Source organism: Pecten maximus, chromosome 2 (assembly GCF_902652985.1).
Source record: "Pecten maximus chromosome 2, xPecMax1.1, whole genome shotgun sequence".
In the NCBI taxonomy this organism is placed as follows: Eukaryota; Metazoa; Mollusca; class Bivalvia; order Pectinida; family Pectinidae; genus Pecten; species Pecten maximus.
This window is the reverse complement of record NC_047016.1, coordinates 24,152,682-24,177,934: the sequence shown is the minus strand read 5'-3', so window position 1 is coordinate 24,177,934 and position 25,253 is coordinate 24,152,682. Positions and strand designations below refer to the sequence as shown.

The following is a 25,253-nucleotide window of genomic DNA, read 5'->3' as shown; positions in this document are numbered from 1 at the left end:
CAGTAAAACAAAATGGACGATATGAGGCCATCTAGTTCCATTTTATAACGACCATTGTAGTCAGCACACTTGTCCAACCGAACACAAATTTAGAGCGGTATAAAATGTTAACTGTAATCATCATAACGGACGTTAAGACATCGGTGACGGTATAATTAAGTATCGTCCGCGAGGGTATAGTTAATTGCCAAGAGAACTGACGGACAGTATTCTCTGGGAAATATAACTTTTAAAACTATTTAGCAGGAATTCATCGACAAAATGAAATACAATGTACTTGTTCGCTTTCAACAGCACTGATCACGTCTGTATATATCACATGGAGTTGACCTCTTTCTGGCTATTTCACTAATACCATCATTCACTGCAAATGCGCTAATGCCGAATTGTCCATTGTAAAATATGTTGTTCTGTTTATATCTATCTATTCATGTGTCAATAATGTTGTTAAGGCTGACGGGTCTGTAGTTTCCTGTTCCTGATTTCGAACTATCTTGTGTATCACGCTCGCCTTGTGCGTCCTTCCCGAGTTTGTTGCTTTTTCTCATCTGGTTATTTATTTAGATATTCAATGATTTTGTCAATAACGGTGCACTTATTGTTTACTTTATTGTTTATTGTTTATTTCAATAATTTGGGATGCAGTTGATCAGGTCCGGGTGTCTCATATTGGTTTACATCGAGTAATACCAGCGTGGTACAAAAGATACATTCAAAAGGATGGATACTTTTTTCTACTCTCAACTCCTTGTCAGTTACAATAAAATTTCTTGTTTGCAAGCCAGGGAAGTTAAGATACCACCTGTCTAACAGGAAGTGGCTATGATTTAGATCCACATTTGTTATCAATTTGTTGCGTTACTCTCTACTTTCATAATTAGGATTCAGACTTTTATATTCATTACTATGTATATATGCCCAACTGGTAGACCGTGATTACCAGACATCTTAGTCTTATCCAGACACTTTCTTTAAATATGTTTCCACATTAAATCCGACTCCATGAAGATATGCCCTTGTAGATAAACATTGTAAATCCTTGTGACAATTACCCGTATTATTCATAAACTCGTAAATAGACCGTGTCCAGGTATAGAGAATTCTGTTTAGTAAGGTAAGACATTTTCGTTAATCCTATGAGATTCATATTCATATACCAAGATTTAGCTCTAACATGTTAGCCGAGATACTATCGATATCGGTATATAAACATTTAAAATGGCCGTTCAGATTTCTGCTTTGTTGTTCCTCTCGACTTGATCTTTGGGCAGTTTTTATTTTTCTATCCTAATTGCAGGTCTTGCACTTGATAAATATATTCTCTTTCAATGCTGTTTCTTTTCCACTATTGTTCTTTCTTAGTAAGATCTCCCGTGCTTTTCATGTCTCTGTGTCTGATTCCCTCTATTCATATCCGTGCATCATGATTTCAGCACACATCGCTTTTATTATATGTTGGCTCTGCAGGTTAATCTCAAATGACTCTCTAAACGGCACATAAAACCCCACGGAGTCTAAGATAGTCCTTGTCAACCTTGACGAGATGTTTCTCCTGATCGTGTGGACTCAGTTACGTGCTGGTTCTCATTCTGGAGTATATTTCTACATCACCTTCTAATCCAGGGTCGACCAACCATGGGTACATTTCCTCTCGTTATTGTCCGGCTGGCTTAGCTACCGGTCAACTGGACTCTTATTACGGCCTTATCGCGTTCTAATCTGAGAAAGGATAAAGTCCGAGTTAAAAGTGACCAAATAACTTCTTTGACGTGTATTATCGTTACGTTATTAATCTTTTACGCTTGTATACATGTAACGTAAAATATGTCTGCAGATCCCACAAAATTTGACGAGAGAGGTGGCCATACATTGCTTTCATTATTTTGAAGACAGCCTCACATGGATGAAATACCGAAGACCGATTACAGCATCGTCCGTTCCCCTTCAAGTTACACTAACACGAACCGATAATTATATGCATAAGAACTTGATTGACTTCAACACAGAAATAAGTGTAGAATCACTCACTCTACTCCATATGTAAGTACACGTGATTGGCAGATCTTGAGAATGATTATCAATCTCGCTATAATGTAGTCAAGCAGCAGAATATTATGTTTGTCTCTTTGAGTAACGTGACTAGTTATATGATTACTCGGGCTACATCCGATAAAAATACAGCAAATGACGACAAACACAATGTCGAATGTTGATTGATGTTGATCGGTTGAAGTTTCAAGCTGTACAATATTTGACCACTTTTTACATAAAGTAGTATTATGTTGTAAATAGTCTAACTAAATAGAGAACAAGAACGAAGTCCAAACATTGAGTCACTTTAATATAGTTATATTAACATTGATGACGACACAAAGAAACCTGTCGCCTTTGTAATCTTTATCAATAACTTACACTTTCAACCAAATCAATACAAATTATGATCAAATGCAACCTATGGTCGATCAACTTATTGGATATCAACATCCAGGTACATGCAGAGTCGGGATTCAGAAGTGTTACCTATGGGTTTCCAAGTGGTCCCATATATTTCAACAACTTTTCATAACCATATCCTAAAATCCCACTAGTGCTACAACCCGTCGTACCACAATTTATATGCAAGCAAATGATTCAAATTTTGCCAATCTTGAATTCCCACACAACATACAAATACGACAACGGAAGTGAACGATAAATTTTCATGAAACAATATTAAACATCAGGCAAACCTTACCTGTGAAATTAGCATGGTACACGCACAAACAATACTTTTGCAAGAAAACTATATCGAATTACATCACATAACAATCTTCAAAATCTCCAGTTGCTATCAAAATCTCACACTCTCTCCTCTCCATCCTATAACAGTTAATAAACTTATTTTCCTTCTTTCTATCACCTTAATAAACCTACATCAGAGGAACAACTGGAGAAGGGGGTGGAAGGGGGGATACTTAATAAGACAACAAAAACAGAAATAACTGCATTAAAGGATGAAAACCTAATTAGAATGTAGTTGTTGGTATCATGAGGCTAAATAACTCATTACAACAATTTATAAACACATTTCACAGTCTATAATCCATGTTTACTGGTTGTATCAACTTAATTTGGAACAACAAAATATCCATTGACGTACATCAGTGTTGCAATCTGTATTCCTTAAGATATTGACAAGGCGACCTTTGAAGATGACATGTGCAACAAATGGTGATGAACAAGGTAGATTTTATAGTAGATAGAAACATTGATGAAGCAAGCGTACCGATTACGAAAATAGAAATCTTTTCGACTTACTGAGGAAATGTTGGACAATGTCAAAAATATTATAATTGTATTAGTCTGGCATATCAGCAAAAACGCTGACTTTATACCCTTTCTTTCTATCATAGCCCCCACATTTACATCCCCCCCCCCCCCCCAGTTTTTATAGTTAACATACTGTTAAACTCATTTTCTGTCTTTCTACCACCATGATAAACATATTTTTCATTCTTTCTATTATCGTTGATGAACTTATTTTTCTTTCTTTATATCACCATAAATAATATAATTTTCCTTCTATCTATCACCGTCATTTGCCATTGTTTTCTTCCTTTCACTGTTAGTATACTCATTTTCCTTCTTTCTATCAGCGTTTCTCATTTTTCATTTTTGCTATCAAAGCCCCACACTTATTTTCTGCTCAATTCCATCACAGTTAATGACCTCGTCCATTATTCCTTCATGCATGTGAAAACAAATGTATCAGATACGGATATTTGTAATAGACAACGATTTGTCACCATATACGATACACATATTTGAAAAGACAACAATATGTCACCATATACCATACACATATTTGTAAGCGACATGAATTCTCATTTACATATTGGATAATATATTCTCATCATTAAAAATAAATTATCACCTCTATAATAAACATCTGTGCCACTGTTCTGTTGACACACTACAATAAGGACCTGTTCCACGTTGATGTTCATAGTATGATGATCTACATCATGATGTTCACAGTGTGATGACCGACATCGTGATGTTCACAGTATGATGACCGACATCATGATGTTCAAAGTATTATATCGACATCGTGATGTTCACAGTATGATGATCGACAACATGATGTTCACAGTATGATGACCGACATCGTGATGTTCACAGTATGATGACCGACATCGTGATGTTCACAGTATGATGACCGACATCGTGATGTTCACAGTATGATGACCGACATCGTGATGTTCACAGTATGATGATCGACATCGTGATGTTCACAGTATGATGATCGACATCATGATGTTCACAGTACGTAGATCGACATCATGCATTGATGAAGAAAGGAATGTAGATCATTTTGTTCTTCAAAAGCAAGCTTGATGCGGTTTGGATCTCTGGTAATCTGATAAGCAGTTCTCTAAGTCTTGTCGGATCCTGGGGAAATGTTCTCTTCACGTACCACTCTAAGGCCTTCGTGTACCTATTCTGTATGCTTTCGACTTTCGCATGATATGCGGATTCATCTGAAACAAAAACAAGTCATATGTATAGTGTAAATACTTAACACGAAGGTTAAGCATAGGGCTGACATGGAATTATACCTCACTTAGAGAAACAGATCAAACATCAATGGAAATACAGCATATATTGAAAATTGCAATTAATCAAGAGTTCAAGAGAACTCAAATGGACAACAAGGTAATGATGGCAAAGATGTCATTGTAGTATATATACTATATACTGACTCGTAAATTTTCACAGAAGAGTTGTCTAAACAGGAAACTAGATAGCATTCTAGCCCAGTTAACTAATGACCAAAGAATTAAGCGCCAGCCCTCGAGTTTTTGAGATAGGTAGTTCAAAGTATAATGTTAACAGGAACTGCATCATACCATATGTCATTCCATAAAAACAGTAAAAGATCAAATTATTGAGAAAAAAAAACGGACTGACTTACTGTGATTGAGCAGCAGGATAACTTGTAGCGACACAAATTCCCGGACTCCAATTCGCATCTGCAGAAATCTGAACATGATCATAGTCAATCGTTCCATGATGTCCTGGACTTTGTGTTTGTCCAGATTTACGGGCTCCTTATACATCCTCGACAGGTAGCTGTCGAGCTTCTGCATGTTTAAATTCAGCAGCATTTTATAGGTCATATCAGACGACCGATGGTCCTCTTGGAGAGCTAGTGTCCGACGAGATGTTGTAATCAACACCAGCAGTTCGTGCCAGCGGTTCGTGAGGATTCGGGATTGGACGTTCAGTGGGATATCGTTGTAAAAAGGCAGATGCCTTGTCCATGCCACTAATTTGTCTACAATTTCATCGGCAAGACGACAGAAATTGTTTGTCATATCTGATTGTATCCAATCGTTATCGTCGAAATTGATGGAACCGGAAATATTCAACAATGTGTTACAATCCACAAGTCCCTGAATCAACTGACGGTGAATTTCTGGTGTACGAAGTTCTTGGTCTGACGAAGAAAGAGACGATTCACTTGCGTGAATTCGTGATTCAAAACTCGTTCTGTCCGATATTGTCGAATTAAATCGTAAACCATCCTTATGCACGTTCCGGTCCGACCTATGATTCTCAGCAAGCACCTGCTCTTCCTCTGGCGTGTGGTTGTCTGGTGCCGGCTCGTTGATACGATGAAAAGAGTCACATGTCATTTTACAACAGTGGCCATCGTGGAAACGATTTTGATTGATCAACAACTCGTGCCGTTGGTTTATATTAGAATTATCATGGGATCTCTTGTTGCTGAGCGCAAGTTTTCCCTCGTGATTTACCGGCGTTTGCCTATCAATATTCCACACAGGTTCTGACCGATAATCCGGATGTTCGCCGTGTTGTGGGTGCCAGGACGGCAGCGATTTAATGTCTTGGTGTGACAAACTAACACGGCTTGTTTTCATATCATTGCCAGTCGCATCGCCCGTTTGTATACCAGCGGTAGCTTCGGGATTATGTCCTGAATGTCTGCAGTCACACGTCCCCTGGTCTGGTGTTGGTAGACCAATACTCCCCGTGCTTAGTGGTAAAGAACGTTGATCTTGTAAATAGTTTTGAGCAAAAGTATTCTGTCTTTCGTTTGAATCATTCGTTTTCAGTGTTTCTGGTGAGTGGTTGGTGTTTCGATAACGATGTGCCACTGTTTCTTGTGATGTTAGGCGTTGTACAAACCCCTGAGTATCCGATTTACATGGATAATACCGCCTTTCGCTGGTATAGTCATTTATCAGAGGATGCGATAAGCATTCGCTTGGTGGATAGCTTTGTGTCTCTTTGCAGCATTCCTCTAATGATTTCTGATCTTGTGTTTCCGATAGATGCTCAGAAAATGAATTGTCAAGCGAATAGCGCTTTAATTGACAAGCTTTTTGTGTAACAAGGGTCGACGAAAACCGATCCTCATTCGTAGCGTAGTCTGACAATCGACAATCCCGTGTCAGCTGTTTATAGGTGTCTCGTTCAGATGCCTCCCTGTTTTTTACCCGAGGGAAATTTCCTTGCTGATAATGGCATAATTGTGTGGCATGGCATTTGTAATGCCCGCACATAGATTCTGTTACATCATCGCTCCGATCCACATTTTCCCTTGTCTGCGAGTTAAGCTCGTCTCTATCTGTCGCTATACCTTCAATACTAGTCCTGGAACTCAATAAACGATGAGGATCATTAACCATAGGAACGGAATCTGTTGTCGTTCGAGCGATATTGAAGTCCATACACTTTTGCATACCATCAGGTTTAGCAAATGAAAATTCCGGTGCTGTTTCTCTAGTATACTGAGGAACCGTCCGATATGTAAAACAGTTGGCTTGTGATGTAACCGTAGAGTTGCATTGCGTTTTATAGCGTGGCTCACTCTCGTCCTTAATTGGAGGGTGACTCGATTCCAACAAGCTTAACAAATGGTTATTTTTTCTACAATTTGCGTGAACAGATCTTTGAGCTAGAACTGATGATCCACCATTGGCCGAGTCATTAGCGTAGCGTTTGTCATAGGTCAAACACGTTTGGCCACCTAGAGACTCTGTAGGAACATAACACTGTTCTTCGTCAGTAAAACTACTAGCAGCGCTCGGTAAAATGGGCGTCTGTCCATCTGAGCTACACATAGAATTTGTAGAGCAAGAGGCACGCGAATATGTGATTTGTGACAGTTCTGTTTCTGAAGGCACAGAAGTCCTATCCATGTCCGATTCCCATGGTATTTGTTTTGACGTCGAGAGCTTTGCACTTCTGGAGAAGGTGCTGCCTGGCCTGAATTGGGATCTGTGTTCTTTTTGAACAAATTGCGGCATGCCTTCTTTGTTGAATGAGACTCGAAATGGCACGGGTAGTCTTTTACTTTCTGTAACCATTTCCGTTTCGATTTTATTACCACTGCCATCAACTTTGATCTGGGCGACTTGTTCCTTGAACAGTTTTACCATCTGGTCTTTCTTCTTGTGTTTCTTGTATTTTACCTGAAATTATTCAATGTAGAGATGTAGTGCTCGGACGAGGAGGTTTTAAATGTTTGCATTAAGTCCGCTGCTTACAACACTATTGGACGCTTGTACTCTACAATGTACCACGAGGACTAGGGAGGTATATGTATTATCTATGTATTATCTATGTTATATCTAATATAATGTCCGGTAAGTTGTTTATATCTGGTTGTCTCACCTTGTAAAGATTATAAACAGCCCCTGAATTCCGTCCACCAGGCATTCTATCTTCTCGTACAGCTACAAAAGGTTGAAATAAACAAAAAAACTTAGATTAAAATCTGGTATTAAATAGAAGTAAAAAATCTAATTCTGCCGCCAATGTCTGTACGGATTATATTTGAAATTTTAATTTGCTTTATAGTCGTCAAAAAGCAATCTTTACGAGATACCCGAGGCCGTCTAGCTGTTAAACGACACAAATACTTCTATGTTTGACCGACAGACAACTAATTCTAGAGAGAACCACAAGTTTGACAGATAGGCGAGGGTTTTGCATGAAAGGAGGGGCAGTAACTCTGATAGAGCAGAATGTGTATTTACCTGCTAAGACCATCCCCATCTGCAGACACTTCTTGAAGCGACAGAATTGACATCTGTTCCGTTGCAGCTTGTTTATCACACAGTTCCCATTCCCGACACAGTTGTACACTCGTTTATTCTGAACCGTTCGTTTGAAGAAACCTTTACACCTGTAAAGACAAACAAGATGTCCAAAAGTCCTTCACAACTCACAAGGTTAATATGTTATAGCAATTAGGCAAAAAAAGAGGAAATGTTAGATAAACTGTTAAACAATTAAAATTACTAATTTTCATCAATTACTGTACAATTTCTTTAATGTATACCTATAGTAAAGTATCGACATATTTTCGATTCTGTATTTTTATAAAATTCCATTTCATGATTTGAAAGATGAGAAATAAAATTTTCCTGAAAAACAACATCGCTAATGTGTATATAAAACTAAGTTCCCAATTCGCTGTATATATACATGTATATATATATACAAGAGGGTCTGTTCCTCAGGTGGGCCATTAGGATTGTGCCAGATGACTCCATTGCATGATTTATATGAATGGACTAAAGCTTGGGCTTAGTCCTAATGTCTTTCTTGATTCTCTCTCACTTTTGGCCTGTGGTTGAACGTTCGCCCTGATAGGGAAGGCTTTTGATTCTGTCACACAAGAGTCTATAAAATGTAAGTTGCTACCCCTACTTAGCACTCAGCATTTTGTTGGGTGTGGGATGGCTAGTTTGCCCATTATCAGTATAATGTGACCTAGTGGGGTTTCCTGCTGGGTGTCTTCCACGGTAAAGTTCAGTGAGGTAGCACTATAAAGTCAGCATCAATTCCTATCACAAGGAGACAAACACAAACAATACTGCAGCCTCCCTAAATACACACAAACACACTACTCTACACGCACCGATCTCACACACGAGTAAGACTGACCTTGAATGGTCATATCTGTTAACAGGAATTTTAAACAATACTAATACTAAGTACAAGAGGGGCCAACAATGGAAGTAAAATGAATGTACCCTTCACATGTAATGATGCCATAATGGAGACCGGTCGCTCGGTCATTGCAGATGGCACACACAAGCTGTTCCTCTTGTTCGTCGTTGGGACATGCTTGCGACACCGTTGCCATCGGGAAAGGATCATTCTCTGAAGTCATGCAATCCCCCTTTTTAAGAATACCTTTGTATACAAAACTTCCGTTTGTATAATGTTCTATGAAACTATAATCCTGTGTCTTTGTTTTCAGCTGTTCCTTTTGGGTATATGTATCATCTGTTTGACTTTGGTTTTCACACTGACCCTGAGATACTTGCATCCCAGCCAACTGATTAGGAGTAACCATTTGAACAAACTGCTCTGTCTTTTTCTGTTCCGAATGATTCATGTTTAACATTGGAAACTGTGGAAATCCTCCCGGACCACAGTTGCTGATGATAGGCACGGGCCCTTTGGCTGTCATGATGAATGTTGGTGGGAACTGAGTTAGAATTACCGGTTTTATACCACTAGTGTTAGGTGGTTCGTTTTGTCCCGATGATTCAGTGTCCACGGTATTCCCGACACTCCCCGGATACTGAGGAAACATATGAGTTAGAACTGGAATAAATCCTACATTTGCATGTCTTTGGTCGGCTTCAGATTCTGGATGCGACACATTCTGGCCACTGATCATATCCGGCGTAATTCCATAATATGCAAAACCAAAAGGCGGTGCCTGTTTCGACTTTGGGGCATGCTCCTTTCTTGCATCCTTCACAGATGTCGTTGAGGCTTTGATATCACATTTCTGATGAGTCTTCACTAGTTTCCTCCGTCTGTCCCTGGTGCTCCCATAACCACTGTCACCTTCGTCACTAGACGAGTGTTGACTCGTCAGGTCAAACTCAGATGACTCAAAACTGGATACGACATCATCGGACTCCATCGCACTGTCCACGCTCCCCATTAAACGCCTCACCCTGTGTTTCTTCAATTTCAACTTCTGGAACAGACTCGACTTTTGTACCATTCGGTCCGGAATCTCTCGGTCCGTGGTCATACCTTGGCTGTCCTGGAATCAAACAAAGTTTGAAAAATATATAAACTAGCACGTTAATTGTTTTTTTAACAGGATAAATGTAAGGATACTTTTTGAAACATTGAATAATTAGAAAATATATATCTTATATATATAGATATATCTTCTTGGAAAGATACATATTGAGAAGTAAATTAAAAAAAAAATGGATTCACCTACAGAAAAAGATATACATGTAATTTATTATACAAAAATAGCATAAAGACAGGGTAGTGTCAGGCTTTGACCAAGTCAGTGAATAAAGCCTTAGTTGTGGTATAACTATCGCTTTATTACACCAAGAGCGATAACTCTAAGTGACTTCGTTTGCTTAGCTGTGGGTTTAATGTGTTTATGAATTGCTTTGAATACATTTACCATTAGAAATGTTGTTGTTTTTTTGTCAAATAATTGTAACATTTGTTGACGATTTAATGATAAAAAATGTAATTCTGTGTGGATTTTTCAAATAGAAATATGGTTGCTTTCACACAGAAATATCATTTTTCAGCGTTTGGTATGTGTCATTTTCACTAATAACAGATATATTTATAATTTTGACTCTTCTCAGTATATATAGCGAGGTTTACGGTACACACTCTTGTGTCGTTATATCATCAGTCTATATAGCGAGGTTTACGGTACACACTCTTGTGTCGTTATATCATCAGTCTATATACCGAGGTTTACTGTACACACTCGTGTGTCGTTATATCATCAGTCTATATACCGAGGTTTACTGTACACACTCCTGTGTCGTTATATTGTCAGTCTATATACCGAGGTTTACTGTACACACTCGTGTGTCGTTATATCATCAGTCTATATACCGAGGTTTACGGTACACAATCGTGTGTCGTTATATCATCAGTCTATATACCGAGGTTTACTGTACACACTCGTGTGTCGTTATATTTTCAGTCTATATACCGAGGTTTACGGTACACACTCTTGTGTCGTTATATCATCAGTCTATATACCGAGGTTTACTGTACACACTCGTGTGTCGTTATATCATCAGTCTATATACCGAGGTTTACGGTACACACTCTTGTGTCGTTATATTATCAGTCTATATACCGAGGTTTACTGTCAAACTCGTGTGTCGTTATATCATCAGTCTATATACCGAGGTTTACGGTACACACTCTTGTGTCGTTATATCATCAGTCTATATACCGAGGTTTACTGTACACACTCTTGTGTCGTTATACCATCAGTCTATATACCGAGGTTTACGGTACACACTCTTGTGTCGTTATATCATCAGTCTATATACCGAGGTTTACTGTACACACTCGTGTGTCGCTATATTGTCAGTCTATATACCGAGGTTTACGGTACACACTCGTGTGTCGTTATACCATCAGTCTATACACCGAGGTTTACGGTACACACTCTTGTGTCGTTATATCATCAGTCTATACACCGAGGTTTACGGTACACACTCGTGTGTCGTTATATTGTCAGTCTATATACCGAGGTTTACGGTACACAATCGTGTGTCGTTATATCATCAGTCTATATACCGAGGTTTACGGTACACACTCGTGTGTCGTTATACCATCAGTCTATATACCGAGGTTTACTATACACACTCGTGTGTCGTTATATTGTCAGTCTATATACCGAGGTTTACTGTACACACTCGTGTGTCGTTATATCATCAGTCTATATACCGAGGTTTACTGTACACACTCGTGTGTCGTTATACCATCAGTCTATATACCGAGGTTTACGGTACACACTCTTGTGCCGTTATATTGTCAGTCTATATACCGATGTTTACGGTACACACTCGTGTGTCCGTATTTTCAGCCTATAGTTTTACCTATAGGGATAAATAACCGTTTTTGAGTGTGCAACCATAAGACATCATCCTTTAATAGCTTGATTGGTTGGCTATTTTTCTATCATAAACTAGAATTTTACCATTAGTAGTTTTCAATTATTGTTATTATTTGGAGAGATCTAAATAATCTACTACTGTCTAAACCGTATGTTTAATTGGGTACAATCATAAAACACAATTTATTTGTAAATGAAAGGAGCAGTCATTGTTAATTCATAGTAGCCTTATACACAATAAGATTGATTTAAAGATTAAATATTTGTGTTTGTAACTAACTAAAAAACAATGATAATACCTTAAAATAGGATGATGTTGGCACATAATATTGAGAGACGTGCTGTGACAAGTTGTATTTTTGCCGTTTTTTTATACAATGTAAAAGAGTTAGATAATACACATCAAATTGTCTTTATTCTCTCCGGAGAATCGTGATATTTGATCAGTGGATTGTGTTTGTTTAACACAATCTATGCATGACATGTAATTCACCATCGGCATCAACAACATTATATATCCTGATTATAATAATAGCGATACAAATGACGAAGGGCCTCGTCTCGTACCCTGTCCGGGTCTGTTTAAATACAGTTATTATATCCTTAATCTCTCTCACCAATTCACAGTTGATATGAGTGTTTATTTAAAGGTGGTAGAATCTGTATCCACCTTATTGTCGCACAGACTGGTGTAATACACCATGAAAACGTGACACACTAGAACGTGTATCTCATCAGGTAACGTGAGCAGAGAAAACGTGCCTCGCTCGTAAACGCACTACACGCAAGCTGACCTCTCCATAGAGTTAACAGGTCATCACGCTTGCTAGCTACTCGGTAACTGGGTCAACGCACTGGAATTGTTTGTCGAGGTCACGTTTGAGTATATGGGTACACATGCACGTTAACAGGACAGGGACAGGCCATTCCAGTTATCGGTAGTACAGTAGTACAAATATAACTCAGTGTCATGTTAACGATCAAGGTTAAATCCGTCTTAAATAAACTCCACATAAAGATATTAATATTTGTGAGTATGCAGTGTTAGAACATTTTGCCCGACCAATAATGTGACTCCCATGTTATTCTCTGCTCACACATAGCAAGTTTCTGGTATTTGTATTGTTGTGTACAGGTCGATGTGTCAGCTGGTCTCATTGCTCGTAAACAAGCTAAAATTTAGGGATGTAATTATTTAACAATTAGTGCTGCCGTAAACGAGTCAGTGTTTAGTTCCTCTATAAAGAATCTAACATTTAGTTCAGTTATAAATGAGAGAAATATTCAGTGTTGTTGCAAACGAGCAAACTTTTAGTGTCATTAGAAATGAGCTAATACTAATTGTTATAGGTAACATTTGCATGTGTGAAGTAAGGGTGTTTGTCACCTGGTGTCTGGCACCAAAATTATAGCTCTGCCCCACTGAAGTATACATGCGTACCAACAGGTAACCACGTTTGGACTAATCGTCTAACTCCATAACTGTGAACATTCAATATCAACGTCCTTTTATAGAACCTCTGGTATGGATATTTGTGAATAGCTTAAGGGCCATCCGGTTTTTTTATGTAGGTTAAATCATATCACGATACCAGTATAAGTGTAAGACGAGGTCAGGAAACCAATGGAACTGTGACGTAGAGTAAGACAATTCGAAATTACCATGGGATGAGGCGTAAAACAAGGATATGTCTCAGGACGGATAGATATAGTAAAACAAGGGTACGGGTCAGGACGGATAGATATAGTAAAACAAGGGTACGGGTCAGGACGGATAGATATAGTAAAACAAGGGTACGGGTCAGGACGGATAGATATAGTAAAACAAGGGTACGGGTCAGGACGGATAGATATAGTAAAACAAGGGTACGGGTCAGGACGGATAGATATAGTAAAACAAGGGTACGGGTCAGGACGGATAGATATAGTAAAACAAGGGTACGGGTCAGGACGGATGGATATAGCAAAACAAGGGTACCAGGAGGCCAGGTATACGGTAAAACAAGGGTACGCGTGAGGACGGATGGATATAGCAAAACAAGGGTACCAGGAGGCCAGGTATACAGTAAAACAAGGATACGGATGGGGCCGAGTATACAGTAAAACAAGGGTATGGATGAGGCCAAGTATACAGTGAAACAAGGGTATGGATGAGGCCAAGTATACAGTGAAACAAGGGTATGGATGAGGCCAAGTATACAGTGAAACAAGGATATGGGTGAGACCAAGTATACAATAAATCAAGAGTATAAGTGAGGCCAGGTATACAGTAAATCAAGGGTATGGGTGAAGCCGGGTATACAGTAAATCAAGGTTATGGATGAGGCTAGGTATACAGTTACAATGGGGAAGTGGTATAACATGTGGGGTAGTGGTAGAACACGTGGGGTAGTGGTATAACATGTGGAGAAGTGGTACAGAGAGGTAGTGGTATAACACGTGCGGAAGTGGTATAATACGTGGGGAAGTCGTATAACATGTGGGGTAGTGGTAGAACACGTGGGGTAGTGGTATAACATGTGGGGAAGTGGTACAGTGGGGTAGTGGTATGATAATTAGGGTAGTGGTATAATACGTAAGGGTAGTGTTATAATGCGGAGGGGTAGTGGAATAGTATGTGGGGGTAGTGGTATAGTACGTGGGGGTAGTGGTATAATACGTTGGGTAGTGGTATAGTACATGGGGATAGTGGTAAAGTACATGGGAAAGTAGTATAGTATGTGGGGGTAGTGGTATAGTACGTGCGGTGTAGTGGTATAGTACGTGCGGGGTAGTGGTATAGTACGTGGGGGTTGTGGTATAGTACGTGAGGGTAGTGGTATAGTACATGAGGGTAGTGGTATAGTACGTGAGGGTAGTGGTATAGTACATGGGGGTAGTGGTATAGTACATGAGGGTAGTGGTATAGTACATGAGGGTAGTGGTATAGTACGTGAGGGTAGTGGTATAGTACATGGGGGTAGTGGTATAGTACATGGGGGTAGTGGTATAGTACGTGGGGGTTGTGGTATAGTACGTGGGGGTATAGGTATAGTACATGGGGATAGTGGTATAGTACATGGGGTAGTAGTATAGTACGTGAGGGTAGTGGTACAGTACGTGGGGGTAGTGGTATAATACGTGGGGGTTGTGGTATAGTACGTGGGGGTAGTGGTATAGTACATGGTGATAGTGGTATAGTACATGGGGGTAGTGGTATAGTACGTGGGGGTAGTGGTATAATACGTTGGGGTTGTGGTATAGTACGTGAGGGTAGTGGTATAGTACGTGGGGTAGTCGTATAGTGCATTGGGGTAGTGGTATAGTACGTGAGGGGTAGTGGTATAATACGCGAGGGGTAGTGGTGTAGTACGTGAGGTTGTCGTATAGTGCATTGGGGTAGTGGTAAAGTACATGGGGGTAGTGGTATAGTACGTGAGGGTAGTGGTACAGTACGTGGGGGTAGTGGTATAATACGTGGGGGTTGTGGTATAGTACGTGGGGGTAGTGGTATAGTACATGGTGATAGTGGTATAGTACATGGGGGTAGTGGTATAGTACATGGGGGTAGTGGTATAGTACGTTAGGGTAGTGGTATAGTACATGGTGATAGTGGTATAGTACATGGGGGTAGTGGTATAGTACATGGGGGTAGTGGTATAGTACGTTAGGGTAGTGGTATAGTACGTGGGGGTAGTGGTATAGTACGTGGGGTAGTGGTATAGTACGTGAGGGTAGTGGTATAGTACATGGGAAAGTAGTATAGTACGTGAGAGTAGTGGTATAGTACGTGAGGGTAGTGGTATAGTACGTGCGGGGTAGTGGTATAATACGTGGGGGTAGTGGTATAGTACGTGAGAGTAGTGGTATAGTACGTGAGGGGTAGTGGTATAGTACGTGGGGTAGTGGTTTAGTACATGGGGGTAGTGGTATAGTACATGGGGGTAGTAGTATAGTACATGGGGGTAGTGGTATAGTACGTGCGGGGTAGTAGTATAGTACATGGGGGTAGTGGTATAGTACGTGAGAGTAGTGGTATAGTACGTGAGGGTAGTGGTATAGTACATGGGGTAGTGGTATATAACATGAGGATAGTGGTATAGTACGTGGGGGTAGTAGTATAGTACGTGGGGATAGTGGTATAGTACATGGGGGTAGTGGTATAGTACATGGGGGTAGTGGTATAGTACATGGGGGTAGTAGTATAGTACATGGGGGTAGTGGTATAGTACGTGGGGGTAGTGGTATAGTACATGGGGTAGTGGTATAGTACGTGAGAGTAGTGGTATATAACATGAGGATAGTGGTATAGTACGTGGGGGTAGTAGTATAGTATGTGGGGGTAGTGGTATAGTACGTGGGGGTAGTGGTATAGTACATGGGGTAGTGGTATATAACATGAGGATAGTGGTACAGTATGTGAGGGTAGTGGTATAGTACATGGGGGTAGTGGTATAGTACGTGAGGGTAGTAGTATAGTATGTGGGGGTAGTGGTATAATACGTTGGGGTTGTGGTGTAGTACGTGGGAGTTGTGGTATAGTACGTGGGAGTTGTGGTATAGTACGTGGGGGTAGTAGTATAGTATGTGGGGGTAGTGGTATAATACGTTGGGGTTGTGGTGAAGTACGTGGGAGTTGTGGTATAATACGTTGGGGTTGTGGTATAGTACGTGGGGGTAGTAGTATAGTATGTGGGGGTAGTGGTATAATACGTTAGGGTAGTGGTATAGTACGTGGGGGTAGTGGTACAGTACATGGGGGTAGTGGTATATAACGTGGGGGGTAGTGGTATAGTACGTGGGGTAGTCGTATAGTGCATTGGGGTAGTGGTAAAGTACGTGGGGGTAGTGGTATAATACACGGGGGTATAGAACATGGGGGTAGTGGTATAATACGTGAGGGGTAGTGGTATAGTACGTGCGGGGTAGTGGTAAAGTACGTGGGGGTAGTGGTATAGTACGTGAGGGTAGTGGTATAGTACGTGAAGGGTAGTGGTATAGTACGTGGGGGTAGTGGTATAGTACGTGAGGGTAGTGGTATAGTACGTGGGGGGTTGTGGTATAGTACGTGAGGGGTTAGTGGTATAGTACGTTAGGGTAGTGGTATAGTACATGGGGGTAGTGGTATAGTACATGGGGGTAGTGGTATAGTACATGGGGGTAGTGGTATAGTACATGGGGGTAGTGGTATAGTACGTGAGGTAGTGGTATATAACGTGAGGATAGTGGTACAGTACGTGGGGGTTGTGGTATAGTACGTGGGGGTAGTGGTATAGTACGTGAGGGTAGTGGTACAGTACGTGGGGGTAGTGGTATAGTACGTGTGGGAAGTGGTATAGTACATGGGGGTAGTGGTATAGTACGTGGTGTAGTGGTATAGTACGTGAGGGTAGTGGTATAGTACTTGGGGGTAGTGGTATAGTACATGGGGGTAGTGGTATAGTACGTGGTGGTAGTGGTATAGTACATGAGGGTAGTGGTATTACACGTGAGGGTAGTGGTATAGTACGTGGGGGTAGTGGTATAGTACATGGGGGTAGTGGTATAGTACGTTGGGGTAGTGGTATAGTACGTGGGGGTAGTGGTATAGTACGTGAGAGTAGTGGTATAGTACGTTGGGGTAGTGGTATAGTACGTGGGTGTAGTGGTATAATACATGGGGGTAGTAGTATAGTACGTGGGGGTAGTGGTATAGTACGTGAAGGTAGTGGTATTGCACGTGAGGGGTAGTGGTATAATACGTGAGGGGTAGTGGTATAGTACATGGGGTAGTGGTATAATACGTGAGGGGTAGTGGTATAGTACGTGGGGGTTGTGGTATAGTACGTGGGTGTAGTGGTATAATACATGGGGGTAGTAGTATAGTACGTGGGGGTAGTGGTATAGTACGTGAAGGTAGTGGTATTGCACGTGAGGGGTAGTGGTATAGTACATGGGGATAGTGGTATAGTACGTGGGGGTAGTGGTAAAGAATGTGGGGGTAATGGTAAAGTACGTGAGGTAGTGGTATAGAACGTGAGGATAGTGGTATAGTACGTGAGGGTAGTGGTATAGTACGTGAGGGTAGTGGTATAGTACGTGAGGGGTAGTGGTATAGTACGTGGGGGTAGTGGTATAGTACGTGGGGGTAGTGGTATAGTACGTGAGAGTAGTGGTATAGTACGTTGGGATAGTGGTATAATACGTGGGGGTAGTGGTATAGTACGTGGGGGTAGTGGTATAGTACGTTGGGGTAGTGGTATAGTACATGGGGGTAGTGGTATAGTACGTGAGGGTAGTGGTATAGTACGTGAGGGTAGTGGTAAAGTACGTTGGGGTAGTGGTATAGTACATGGGGGTAGTGGTATAGTACGTGAGGGTAGTGGTATTACACGTGCGGGTTGGGGTATAGTACGTGAGGGTAGTGGTATAGTACGTGAGGGTAGTAGTATAGTACGTGGGGGTAGTGGTATAGTACGTGAAGGTAGTGGTATTGCACGTGAGGGGTAGTGGTATAGTACATGGGGATAGTGGTATAGTACGTGAGGGGTAGTGGTATAGTACGTGAGGGGTAGTGGTATAATACGTGGGGGTAGTGGTATAGTACATGGGGGTAGTGGTATAGTACGTGAGGGGTAGTGGTATAGTACGTGAGGGGTAGTGGTATAGTATGTGGGGGTAGTGGTATAGTACGTGGGGGGTAGTGGTATAGTACGTGAGGGGTAGTGGTATAATACAAGGGGTTCGTGGTATAGTACGTGGGGTTCGTGGTATAGTACGTGGGGATAGTGGTATAGTACATGGGGTAGTGGTATAGTACGTGAGGGGTAGTGGTATAGTACGTTGGGGTAGTGGTATAGTACGTGGGGGTAGTGGTATAGTACTTGGGGGTCGTGGTATAGTACGTGGGGGTAGTGGTATAATACGTTGGGGTAGTGGTATAGTACGTTAGGGTAGTAGTACGTGGGGGTAGTGGTATAGTACTTGGGGGTCGTGGTATAGTACGTGGGGGTAGTGGTATAGTACGTGGGGGGTAGTGGTATAGTACATTGGGGTAGTGGTAAAGTATGTGGGGGTAGTGGTATAGAACGTGAGGATAGTGGTATAGTACGTGAGGATAGTGGTATAGTACGTGAGGGTAGTGGTATAGTACGTGAGGGTAGTGGTAAAGTACGTGAGGGTAGTGGTATAGTACGTGAGGGTAGTGGTATAGTACGTGAGGGGTAGTGGTATAGTACGTGGGGGTAGTGGTATAGTACGTGAGGGGTAGTGGTATAGTACGTGAGGGTAGTGGTATAGTACGTGAGGGTAGTGGTATAGTACGTGGGGGTAGTGGTATAGTACGTGGGGGTAGTGGTATAGTACGTGAGAGTAGTGGTATAGTACGTTGGGATAGTGGTATAATACGTGGGGGTAGTGGTATAGTACGTGGGGGTAGTGGTATAGTACGTTGGGGTAGTGGTATAGTACATGGGGGTAGTGGTATAGTACGTGAGGGTAGTGGTATAGTACGTGAGGGTAGTGGTAAAGTACGTTGGGGTAGTGGTATAGTACATGGGGGTAGTGGTATAGTACGTGAGGGTAGTAGTAAAGTACGTGGGGGTAGTGGTATAGTACGTGAGGGTAGTGGTATTGCACGTGAGGGGTAGTGGTATAGTACATGGGGATAGTGGTATAGTACGTGAGGGTAGTGGTATAGTACGTGAGGGGTAGTGGTATAATACGTGGGGGTAGTGGTATAGTACATGGGGGTAGTGGTATAGTACGTGAGGGGTAGTGGTATAGTACGTAGGGGTAGTGGTATAGTATGTGGGGGTAGTGGTGTAGTACGTGGGGGTAGTGGTATAGTACGTGAGGGGTAGTGGTATAATACAAGGGGGTAGTGGTATAGTACGTGGGGATAGTGGTATAGTACATGGGGTAGTGGTATAGTACGTGAGAGTAGTGGTATAGTACGTTGGGATAGTGGTATAGTACGTGGGGGTAGTGGTATAGTACGTGGGGGTAGTGGTATAGTACGTTAGGGTAGTGGTATAGTACATGGGGGTAGTGGTATAATACGTGGGGTAGTGGTATAGTACGTTGGGGTAGTGGTATAGTACGTGGGGGTAGTGGTATAGTACGTGAGGGTAGTGGTATTACACGTGCGGGTTGGGGTATAGTACGTGAGGGTAGTGGTATAGTACGTGAGGGTAGTGGTATAGTACGTGAGGGTAGTGGTAAAGTACGTTGGGGTAGTGGTATAGTACATGGGGGTAGTGGTATAGTACGTGGGGGTAGTGGTATTACACGTGGGGTAGTGGTATAGTACGTCGGGGTAGTGGTATTACACGAGAGGGTAGTGGTAGAGTACGTGGGGGTAGTGGTATAGTACGTTGGGGGTAGTGGTATAGTACATTGGGGTAGTGGTATAGTACGTGAGGGTAGTGGTATTACACGTGAGGGTTGTGGTATGAGGGTAGTGGCATAGTACGTTAGGGTAGTGGTATAGTACGTCGGGGTAGTGGTATTACACGTGAGGGTAGTGGTATAGTACGTGAGGGTAGTGGTACAGAATGTGAGGGTAGTGGTATAGTACGTGAGGGTAGTGGTACAGTATGTGAGGGTAGTGGTATAGTACGTGAGGGTAGTGGTATAGTACGTGAGGGTAGTGGTACAGAATGTCAGGGTAGTGGTATAGTACGTGAGGGGTAGTGGTATAGTACGTGGGGGTAGTGGTATAGTACGTGAGGGGTAGTGGTACAGTACGTGGGGGTAGTGGTATAGTACGTGAGGGGTAGTGGTATAGTACGTAGGGGTAGTGGTATAGCTCATGAGGGTAGGGGTGTAGTTCGTGATGGTAGGGGTATAGCTCATAAGGGTAGGGGTATAGTTCGTGAGGGTAGGGGTATAGCTCATAAGGGTAGGGGTATAGCTCATGAGGGTAGGAGTATAGTTCGTGATAGTAGGGGTATAGCTCATAAGGGTAGGGGTATAGTTCGTGAGGGTAGGAGTATAGCTCATAAGGGTAGGGGTATAGTTCGTGAGAGTAGGGGTATGGCTCATAAGGGTAGTGGTATAGTTCGTGAGGGTAGGGGTACAATACGTTGGGTTATGGTACAGTAGTACAGTATGTGAGGGGTAGTAGTACCATACGTGGGGGTAGTAGTACAGTACGTGGGGGTAGTAGTACAGTACGTGGGGGTAGTAGTACAATACGTGGGGATAGTAGTACAATACGTGGGGGTAGTAGTACAGTACGTGGGGGGTAGTAGTACAATATGTGAGGGTAGTAGTACAATATGTGAGGGTTGTAGTACAATATGTGAGGGGTAGTAGTACAATACGTGGGGGGTAGTAGTACAGTACGTGGGGGTAGTAGTACAATACGTGGGGATAGTAGTACAGTATGTGAGGGGTAGTAGTACAATATGTGAGGGTAGTTGTACAATATGTGAGGGTAGTAGTACAATATGTGAGGGTAGTAGTACAATATGTGAGGGGTAGTAGTACAATACGGGGGGGGGGGGGGGGGGGGGGGGTAGTATAACAATACGTTTTAGCAGTTATACAGTACTTGGGGTAGTAGTGCAGTTCGTTGGGTGTAGTAGTAAAAAATGTGGAATTACTTATACGTCATGGTATATTACGTGGGGTAGTGGTATATAGTACGTCGGGGTAGTGGTACGGTCCGTGGGGCGTGGGGTAATGATATGGTCCGTGGGGGAAGTGGTACGGTCCATGGGGGTAGTGGTACGGGGCGTGAGGTAATGGTACGGTCCGTGGGGGTAGTGGTATATAGTACGTCGGGGTAGTGGTACGGTCCGTGGGGCGTGGGGTAATGATATGGTCCGTGGGGGAAGTGGTACGGTCCGTGGGGGTAGTGGTACGGGGCGTGTGGTAATGGTATGGGTGTGTAGATACCATTTGTATATATGCTACTCCCACAATTTGACCATATATAATATTCACCTGCAGTTTGTTTGCACTATAGTAAAATACATGAATTGTTTTCTCTTTGTCAGTGATAAAGAAGTATTTATGTCATTTGTATATAGTTTTGCCGATACATCGCATTTAAATATGGTTTAACTAATGTATATATATGCTTACCCAGTTACTTTCCGACATGTCGTTGCCTAATATACACAATGAACGATAAACATCCCTGCTTGTAGTTGATAGATTAAAACTCCATTAAATCCATAGTGTAAAGCCATCCTAGAACAAAACACTGTTAACATTTCTTCTACAATATCTCCGTCTAGCTCACCTGTACCAGTAAATCAACGAAACACGTGCCGTGACATAGGGATTGAACACGTTCCAAATATTCGATATTTTCATTGCATCATAAGATTTCATAAGCGAAAAATACGCCAGGACCCTGTGTGGCTTTAGTCCCCGTTCTGTGAAGCGGCGGCTAATTTCCTCCATATTAGAATCTATATTCGATATAATGTGATTGTGAACATTTTCAGCCCCTTCACTATAGTCTTATTGTAGCTGATTTTATCTGTATACATATGGAAATGTACAATAATATCATGGACTATTTCGTTTATTATTTGTAACGTGACCCATATATTTCAAAAACGTGACATTGGCGGAATGTTAACCTGAGATGAATAAAGCGGTGAACCGTTTTCTATTTATAGTAATACCAGGTGCGTTCATAGCGTAAGATAAAGGGAAGTCACTCGTATATTTTACAAGAACAATTATCAGTCCGCAACGCGTGAATTCACTTTTGGTTTCATGTACAAATCAACCTTTCGGATAATGTTCTTTTTCGTCCGAAATAAGACCACGGAAATTATAATAATTACTCACTGGATCATTTGAAGTGTAATGTCAACCTCTCGCGTAACACCGAATGGGAGAAATCAACATCACTAGTAACTATCAAACTGGAAAAAAATATCGCACCATGAATATTGCTAAAACGCATTAAAATGTCGCTTTTTTTGCATTTTTATGACAGAATTTTGAATTAATCAACATCAATATAGAACAATTCAGCTTTATGAAATATCTTGAACATAAAATGTCTATATATCTTTCATTCATCCAGAATGGAACCTACAATGGGGAAGTCGAAAATTTACGGTACTAGGTATAGATTTTCATGTAGATTTACATCAAATCCCTAAATTAAATTATGATAAAAGGTTAGTGAAACTTAAGTCTATAATTAAAAATTGGAGTAGAAGAGTATTAACACCAATAGGAAGAATACAAATAATTAATTTTTTATTAATTTTCCAATTTAATCATCTATTTATCGCCTTACCAAATCCGGATAACAATTTTATTAAAATATTAAACTCAGAAATCTTAAATTTCATATGGAAAATTAAAGTTGATAAAACAAAAAGGGAGATGATCATTATAAACTATCAAGAAGGGGGCCTTAAATTGATTCATGTCAAGTCTTTTATCGAAGCCTTGAAACTTACCTGGATACGTAGGTTATTCACATCAGGAGGTAAATGGCAAGTGTTATTCGAAAAAATATGCTAATAAAAATATGTTATTTCATTGTGGTTCAGAATATTTATCAATTATTCATGACAAATGTAAAAACCTTTTTTGGAAAGATGTTTTCCAGTCATGGAGAAAATTAGCAGATAAAGAAGTTTCTATAGGTGAGAAAAAGAATATACTGAAAATGCCTATCTGGTATAATAAATGTTTTGAAATAGGAAACAAGAGTGTTTTCTATAAGAAATGGTTTGAAAATGGTGTTATTATTATAAATGACTTATTAAAAGATACTTCTAATACTTTTTGTAATTTTGAGGAATTTTCACAAAAATTAGATGTAAACACTAACTGTCTCACATATCAAGGTATTGCTAACACTATCAAAAACTATATGTCCAATGATGATACTTTAAATACGTTGATTAGTTATCCATATATACCCCTAACTTTAGAAGTATTCATGAAGCATAGGAGAGGAACTAAAGATTTTTACAATTTGTTGTGCCATAATAGTACCAAATCCACAGGGCAAACCAAATGGAATGAATTGTTTGATTTTGATGAGGACAAATGGAAAATGATATATATGATACCTTTTACTGTCACGAAAAATTCTAAATTACAATGGTTACAATACCGAATAAACCAACACATTCTAACAACAAACTCTTATCTATTTAAAGTTGCTCTTACAGATAGTGCTATTTGTGTTCAATGTAAGTCTGAGACAGAGACAATTATTCATACACTATGGGAATGTGAGAAAGTACAAGAATTTTTGCAAGATTTTGAGTTCCTTCTTGATACATTGTTTATTCCATTTGGTTATAATTAAGAAACCTTCATCTTTGGTTTATTTTGTCAAAATAGTATCTATAGTAGGATAGATAATACCATAATTTTAATTATAAAGCATTATATTTACCAAGTGAGATGTTTACAGACATCATTGTCAATAGCGGCACTTAAGAATGTTATCAAAGGTACATATTATACTCAGAAATATATTGCGGTTAATAAAGGTGATTAATTTTATCAAAATTTAATATTGAATGGAAAAAATGGGAAAATTTAATTAATAATTCTTAAACCCTATCGTCAGTTTTTGACAAAATAAATGCATACATTTACCCCCCCCCCCCCCCCCCCCCCCCCCCCCCCCCCCCCCCCCCCCCCACTAATCTCTTTAACTTGATTAACAGTAGGGCAATTCGACACAATCACAATTAATTCTGAAATTAATTATGAATGAAGATTCATTGAATGAATGAAAATGTGTGAGATTTAAATTGTTTATCTACATAACGTGGTCTTCTTGGTTAAGGGGAAATGAAGTTCAACATAGATCTTATATCTAACACGCAACGGTACAGAATGGGAGGATACGTAATTGTACGAATGAACTTCCAAATTTATTTCAGAGCTATTTAATTAACATTGCTATATTTGTTTATGTTATAGATCATAACACAATAAACGGAGCGTAATCCGAATAAACTGTGAAGCGGTTTATTTTGAGAGCATGCTCCGTTTTTTATGGCTCCATTACATAAAAAAATATATATTATTAAAGTTAATTATTATAACGTATACCATCCCTGTGAAAATGTACTACTACTGATCGAGCATTTTCTCCTAGAAATTATTACACCACAATGGCAATCAAGTGTAAGGTCACAAACGGCGGCGTTTTTATTTTTTATTTTTTTACGTATTTTTGAATGCTTGCTACTGGCAAGATTTGATTATTTCTTGAAAAAAAAATTGTTGCGTTGCTGGAAAAAATCATATGTATAATAAAGATGTTTTTTGTTCATAATCATGAACTTAACCATTTTTTCAGTGTTGGGGTAAAATTGCAGAGCCTTGACACATTTGTTAACTCATCTTA

At 40.4% G+C, this 25,253-nt stretch overlaps 1 protein-coding gene across 1 annotated transcript; it reads right to left on the bottom strand.

The window, feature by feature from the left end:
- Positions 1 to 2,323: 2,323 nt before the first annotated feature.
- LOC117321577 lies at positions 2,324 to 22,309 on the bottom strand. The gene is made up of 6 exons (XM_033876038.1): positions 21,989 to 22,309; positions 9,051 to 10,084; positions 8,049 to 8,197; positions 7,684 to 7,745; positions 4,955 to 7,481; positions 2,324 to 4,520 (listed from the first exon to the last, which is right to left on the bottom strand). The coding sequence occupies exons 1-6, from the start codon at positions 22,004 to 22,006 to the stop codon at positions 4,321 to 4,323; spliced, it is 3,990 nt and encodes a 1,329-aa protein (XP_033731929.1). The 5' UTR covers positions 22,007 to 22,309; the 3' UTR covers positions 2,324 to 4,320.
- Positions 22,310 to 25,253: the final 2,944 nt, after the last annotated feature.

Coding starts and splice junctions, on each gene's coding strand:
- LOC117321577 (XM_033876038.1), bottom strand. Junction 8,198..9,050: donor GGCATCATTACATGTGAAGG/GTACATTCATTT, acceptor TTGTCTTTACAG/GTGTAAAGGTTTCTTCAAAC. Junction 4,521..4,954: donor TATCCTGCTGCTCAATCACA/GTAAGTCAGTCC, acceptor TTTTTGTTTCAG/ATGAATCCGCATATCATGCG.